This window comes from Myotis brandtii, unplaced genomic scaffold (genome assembly GCF_000412655.1).
Source record: "Myotis brandtii unplaced genomic scaffold, ASM41265v1 scaffold291, whole genome shotgun sequence".
NCBI classification, from domain to species: domain Eukaryota; kingdom Metazoa; phylum Chordata; class Mammalia; order Chiroptera; family Vespertilionidae; genus Myotis; species Myotis brandtii.
This window is the reverse complement of record NW_005361118.1, coordinates 184,481-191,571: the sequence shown is the minus strand read 5'-3', so window position 1 is coordinate 191,571 and position 7,091 is coordinate 184,481. Positions and strand designations below refer to the sequence as shown.

The following is a 7,091-nucleotide window of genomic DNA, read 5'->3' as shown; positions in this document are numbered from 1 at the left end:
TAGCCTCTGCCTGAGGCTACCCAGCAGAAGCCCAGCTGTGAAGCAATGCAAGCTGCTGTGGGGGCTTGGGCCTTCTTTTGGAAGTTCTGGGTCTCTCTGACCCAGCTGCAGTTTGTTAGATAATTTTCAGATTGGAAAGGGCGAGGCCTTTCATATGCAAAAGCCTCTGCACACAGCTTGGGTGGGGCGGGGTCTCAGGGGATCAACAGGGTGGAGCAAGCAGCTATGGCTGCTCCTCAGTCCTACCCTAAGAGGCCCCACATCTCAGTGTCCCGTGGTAATCGCTGCAAGCACCTCAGAGAGAAAGCTGCCCTCGAGTTCTGACCGATGCCAGACAGTCCAGTTTCTCCCAGTATGAGTCTGGGTCCCCAGGGACTCGCCCGGAACTGGAGTTCAGAGCAGTCGGGAGCTTGAGACTCCCTCCCGATTGAAAAAGACAACCGTGTCCTCAGTTGCCAGCCCTTTCCATGTGCGCCTCTGTACCTCTGCACTTTACTTCCGCACCTCCTCTGAGTCTCAGTGTGCTTTTCTCTTTCCTTCTAGTTGTAGAATTTCCACCTAGTCAGCCTTCCTGTGGTTCTGGATGATGTCCGTTTTGTCTTTTAGTTGTATTTTTCCAGTGGTTGTGCGAGGCAGCAATTTCCGGTGTTTACCTATGCCGCCATCTTGGTTTCTCCTCAGAAAAGGATGAGCTGGTTAAAAAAACAGCTTCTTCACCCTCACTGGTGCAAAGGGCCCGCTTTGGCTTCAGTCCAACCAGACTGCATCCACTGGGTCGACTGGGGCTGGCGTGGGTCAAAAGCCTGCATTCCTGGTGGGCTGCCGGGCTCTGGGCTGGCCAAGAGCCTGGGTTGCAGGTCCCTCCGATAGGTAGTTATTTATTGCCATTTTTATTCTTCATTAACCTTGGCATTTTAATTGCGATGTGGCTTGGTGTGAGCCTCTCTGGATCCTTCTTGTTTGGGACTCTCTATACTTGCTGGACTTGTTTGTCTATTTCCTTTATCAGGTTAGGGAAGTTATAAATCAATATTTCTTTAAATAGGTTCTCAATTCTTTGCTCGCTCTCTTCTCCTTTTAGTACCCCTATGATGTGAGTGTTTGTTATGCTTAATGTTGTCCCAGAAGTCCATTAAGTACCGTCATTAAAATTTTTTTTCTTTTTGCTGTTCTGATTGGTTGTTTTTGCTACCCTGTCTTCCAAATCGCTGATTGGATACTCTGCTTCATCTAAGCCAGTGGTTCTCAACCTGTGGGTCGCGACCCCTTTGGCGGTTGAACGACCCTTTCACAGGGGTCACCTAAGACCAACTGTATTTAAAGGGCCAGAAGGTTGAGAACCACTTATCTAAGCTTCTGTTGAACCCATCTAATATATGTTTCATTTAAATTATTGTATTCTTCATTTCTGACTGGTTTATTTGTATGGTTTCTGTCTCTGTGTAAGGTCTCACTGAGTTCATCTATTCTTCCCCTAAATTCATTGAGCATCCTTTTAACCAGTGTTTTGAACTATGTTTCTGGTAGATTTCTTGCCTCTATTTCATTTTGTTTCTTTTTTGGAGTTTTATCCTGTTCTTTCATTTGGAACGTGCTTTTTGTCTCCTCATTTTGACTGCCTCATTCTGTTTCTACAGGTTATGTAGATCTATGTCTCCAGTTTTGGTAGGGTGGCCTTATGTAGTAGGTTTCTTGTGGGACCCAGTGGTACAACCTCCTCGTTCACCTAAGCTGGGAACTCTAGGTGTGTTACTTGTGTTGTTTGCATGGGCCCTCCTATTTGTAGCTGAGCCTTGATTGCTGTTGTCACATCTGTGTGTGGGATTGATCCTCTGGCTGACTGGCTTTGAGGACTGACCATGACTACAGCAGATAAACTGTTGTTTGGGGACTGTACCCACAGAGTTGAATTTGCTTTAGCAGAATTCTGCTGTCTGTTGAGTCCACCCTTTGGTTTTGTTGTTTGTGGAGCTAATTGAGTGATAATCTGATGTAGTCTGATGCCAGCCACCAGATGCGTTGGTTCTGGGTCCTCTTGAGAGTTGGTCTGGTGCATTCCAAGTTCTTCTGCTGTCTGTGCCCAGCAGGGGTCCACCTGGTAGGAGATACAGATTGATTTGCTGTTGGTAACTACCTGTGCTGGGCTTGCAGGCACCTGGGTGGGGCTATGCTGCAAACCAGGGCCAGCTGACACTAGTGCCAGGCTGAGGCCATTTAGCAAGAGGTATATGGCACAATGAGTCCATTTGCTTCTTTGGGGTTTGTGGACGTTTGAGAGATTTTAGCCCTTTGTATGCCATAAGCATCTATAGATGCAAGTGACAGACCTTCCCCACATGCCACGCGCATCTATAACTGCAAACCTCGCATATCAACTCTGGTCACCCAATTTTAAAATCAGACTTGTTAGTGACATCTCTGGGTTTGTAAAGAAAATTATGGTAACTTAAATTCATAAATATTCCAGTGCATATGGAAGAAATTTCAATATCTATATATAGGGCTGCCATTCAGATGCACAAGAAGTAAACACTGTGACACTTGAGATTTTTTTTGTTCATTGTGACACTTGAGATTTATTTATGTTATCATGAGTTTCATGCCTAAAATGGTAAACATGGTGGGCATTCTTCATTATTTTTTTTACAGACTTCGTCTTTGGAGCATCAACAAAATTTAGTGTTTTCGAGGCTTTTCGTGTGACAGTTTATTTTTATTTCGCACTTGCTTTTGTTGATATTTCTGTAGAATTGAAAATTATCATAATTTTATTATTGAATTTATCGTTGTAATATATTGTGCAAATAAAATTCAATCCCCATAACTGGCATCAGATGAAGAAATAATCGAACCAAGCACCTCGCAAGAAGAAGATGACATCCTTTATTCAACTCCAGAGTCAGATGATTTTTTAAATTAAATTCAAAATATCGTGATGTGTGGGGATGGTTTCCGTTTTGGACATGTGGCAGTTAACTGGTTAGGAATGTCCGCAGCTTGTTCCAAGATCAGCTGCTTGTGAGGAGCAGCCCCTGAAAGCAGCTAGGGATGGTGTATAATTTGGGTGGGTGGGGTTCTCAGGGAATCACAAGGGTGGGGCAAACTGTTAGCCAAGTTGATGGAAACTGATATGGCACCTGCCTGTGCCTATAGGCTAGGCAGTGGGAGGGCTCAACAAAGGAACAGTGGCACCTACCAGCACTTTTATCTAGCATGGAGCTACTCCTCTAGCCCTTACCCTAAAGCTAGACAATTCAGTTCATCCCCATATGTCCCTGATGCTTTTTGATCTGCTGTCTCTTCCTGGAGCTTAGGGCAAGTGTTTGATAGTGAGTCTGTGCTTGGGCTATTTAAGAGGACAAGAGTCTACTGCAGCCCTTGTCTGATACAAATGGAATCTCCATTGATTTTCACAACCAAATGTTGTGGGGACTCCTCTTCCCAGAATTTGTGTCCTGGTGTAGGGCTGGGACCCCTTGTTCTTCAGGGGTGACCTACACAGCTTACATATCCATCCTGATTTTAAACTGCCACACCATAGAAAAGACTAGCTCCTTTCCTGTTTCTCTCCTTCCTACCAGTCTGGACATGACATGGCTCTTCTTTATATCCTTAGTTATAGTTCTCTTCAACTAGTCTTCAGGTGGTTCTCAAGGGTGGTGGTTCTGTAATTTAGTTTTTTTTTCTTTTTTATTGCTTAAAGTATTACAAAGAGTATTACATATGTCTCCTTTTTTTCCCCCCGCCCTTGACAATCCCCTACTCCCCTCCCTTCTGCCCCCCAACCCTCTCTGGCCTTCCCACTGCAGTTTGACAATCAGTTTGAGGCAGCTCTGCCTCTGTATCTATTATTGTTCAAAAGTTTGTAATGGTCTTTATTATCCATGAATGAGTGAGATCATGTGGTATTTTTCCTTCATTGACTGGCTTGTTTCACTTAGCATAATGCTCTCCAGCTCCATCCATGCCGTTGCAAATTGTAAGAGTTCCTTCTTTTTTACAGCAGCATAGTATTCCATCGTGTAGATGTACCACAGTTTTCTAATCCATTCATCTACTGATGGGCACTTAGGCTGTTTCCAGATCTTAGCTATGGTGAATTGTGCTGCTATGAACATAGGGGTGCATAGATCCTTTCTGATTGGTGTTTCTGGTTTCTTTGTAATTTAGTTTTGTAATTTTGTTATGGTCATGGGAGAAGGTGAGTACATTTACCTACTCTGATATCTTGACCAAATATTTATTGTTGCTTAAAACTGTTGGAATACAATGGATTGGAAATTAGAAAGAAAGAACACAGACAACAACTGGTCCCTCAGATAGTTTGAGTTATTAGGAAAAGAGGGTCTTGTTAATCTACATTGCTACGTAGCATCTGGTTTATTACATCATGATTACAGAATAAATGATTGAATTGCATTTAATGAAATTATTAGAAATTCAGTTTGCTTAAGTGGGACTCTATTGATTAGACATAGAACTTGTGTTTATTTTCTTTTTCTTTTAAATATATTTTATTGATTTTTTACAGAGAGGAAGGGAGAGGGATAGAGAGTTAGAAACATCAATGAGAGAGAAACATCGATCAGCTGCCTCCTGCACACTCCCCACTGGGGATGTCCCTGCAACCAAGGTACATGCCCTTGACCAGAATCGAACCTGGGACCCTTCAGTCCACAGGCCAACGCTCCATCCACTGAGCCAAACCGGTTAGGGCTATTTTCTTAACCAAAATTGCACCTCTGCTAATACTGTGATGGAAAGCATATATAATAGAACCCCCAAACTTCTTACTATGGTATTTGATTGATATTTCCAAATAAATAGCTTTTTTTAAAAAAAGAGAAAGACCAACTGAAAAAAAAATCACCATTTAGAGACAGGAACAAAATAGGCTGTATTGGTCTTTTAGTTAAAATTGAAATCCCAAAACATGAACTCTTACATTAGCAGGCTAGTACTAGGCCTCTGAGAATACTTCAATTTTGTTTCTTTTGGTATTCACTTTTTAATAGCAGGGGTACATTTTTAGTCTTTTTTCTATAATTTGTATTAAAAAAAAACTTTTCATGATTTCTGGCCATTATGGTAGAGTAGATTAACATGGTACTCACCTCCTCCCACAACCACATTAAAATTACAACTAAACTACAGGACAACCAGCTGAAATTGAGCTGAATGGAAGTCCTATTACTAGGGAATTAAAGAAGATGTTCCATCAAGACAGGTAGGAGGGATGGAGACATGGAATGGGCTGGTCCCACACCCACATATGGCAGATAAAAATCCGGAGGGATATCTCAGCTGTGGAGGTACCCTCCTGAGTAGTAATGGGTCCCAGCCTCACACCAGGCCCCCTGTCCAGGATTACAGTGCTGGGAAGAGAAGTCGCCATAACTTCTGGCTAAAAAATCAGCGGGGGTTGAGGCTGAGATACACTTGAGGCTGCTGGAGTCCCAGGCCATTCCTCTTAAAGGGCCCACACACAGACTAACTGGGACTCACTCCTTCTGTGCTCCAATATGGGGGCAGCAGCTTGAAAGGTACCAGAGATATATGGGGAGGAACTGAATTGTTCCATATCAGGGAGAGAGCTGGGGGCGGGGCAGCTTTCTCCCAGACAGAAGTGCTGGCAGAAGCGATTGTACCTTTTCTGAGATCTCCTCCCACAGAGGTGGCAGGCGGATACCATGTCTGAGACTTTGCCAACCTGGATCACACTATTTTCCCTATCCTGGCCCTGCCTCACCTAACCTGTTTCAAGTGGCTTTTCCACAGGAATGGCCTGTCTTGATTCATTCTTCAGATTTTCCTAAAATCTCTCAAAAAAGTAGCATCTGGCCTCATGGAGCTCTGTACCTCTTGCGAAGTGGCCCCAGGCTTGACACCAGTAGAAGCTGTCCTTGGTTCACAGCTTGGCCTCATTGGGACACCTCCAAGCCCAACACAAGAAGCCATCTGCAGATCACTTTGTGTCAGGGCCAGCCTGACAAGGTTGAGCCGGGCTGAGGCAGGGAGGTAGGAATTGAGAAAAGAAAGAAAGACAGGAAAGCGGGATTGGGAGGACTCCAGTTCTCTGGAGGAACTGAAGTGAGTTTATTAGCTATACAATCCTATTTATACACAACACACTGAATAGGAGGTCTGTCAAGAGGAATGTATTCTTTGTTCCTCTTAATCTCTAAGGGAGAGACATAGCAGAAGGACAAGTTCTCAGTACAGCATATCTCAGTAAATAGTTACAGACTTCTTGGTAAGTCATGTAAGGCTGTTCTCATTCTACTGATAATCGCCATCCAAACAAGTCTGGGAAAACTGTGTGGGTAAGGGTCCCAGCCTTGCTAGCCCCTTCAGGTGCAAGGACCTTGCCAGCTTACATCTGGCCCCCAACAACTTTGCCGCTCATGATGGGTGACCCCTGGCAGAACACAGGCAGTGCCCGCACCTTGGCCTGCACCTCCTGGGAGGTCTCAGAGCACCCAGTGGACAGCATCAGACCATGTTGAAGTACCACCACCCAACCACCTTCACCAGTGACACACTCAAGGGACAGATGCAACAGGCACCAGAATCCTGCTGAAATAAGTCTTGCTCTTTGAGTGGGCCCCTGCATAGCTGATTCTCCATGATGGTTGGAGGTTGGTAATCAGTGGTCACAGCCCATCCTTGCAGCTGATTGACTTGGGGGATAAGTCACTCCTATTGACATGCCAATAGCAATCAAGGCTCAACTACAAGAGGAGAGTGTATATAGCCCACAAAGTGGTGTACCTTGAGTTCCCAGCTTTGGTGGTCAGGGAGGCTGTGCCATGGGACCCTACAGGATACCTAATACATTAGGCCACTCTACCAAGCCTGGGAGAAGTAGCAGCTCTATCTAATATGTAGAACCAAACACAGGGAGGCTGCCAAAATGAGGAGACAAAGAAAAATGTTCCAAATGAAAAAACAGAACACAATTAGGAAAATCTACACTAATAAAAGAGAAACATGGTAATTAGCGTACGACCGCTACCCTTCCCATTGGCTAATCAGGGAGATATGCAAATTAACTGTCAGCCAAGATGGCGGCCGGCAGCCAGGCAGCTGAT

General features: G+C 44.4%; 1 protein-coding gene across 3 annotated transcripts in view; it reads left to right on the top strand.

Moving 5' to 3' along the window:
* The window catches only part of GK5 (glycerol kinase 5 (putative)), a 164,966-nt gene that overhangs the window by 9,371 nt on the left and 148,504 nt on the right, over positions 1–7,091 (top strand). For 2 of the 3 annotated variants that reach the window (XM_014542152.1, XM_014542150.1), the window contains exon 1: positions 2,650–2,903. The exons of the other annotated variant lie outside the window; for it this stretch is intronic. In XM_014542152.1, coding sequence (XP_014397638.1) covers positions 2,874–2,903 — 30 coding nt within the window. In that variant the 5' untranslated portion in view covers positions 2,650–2,873. Of the gene's footprint in view, positions 1–2,649; positions 2,904–7,091 lie in introns of those variants that run through there. 3 annotated transcript variants of the gene reach the window in all.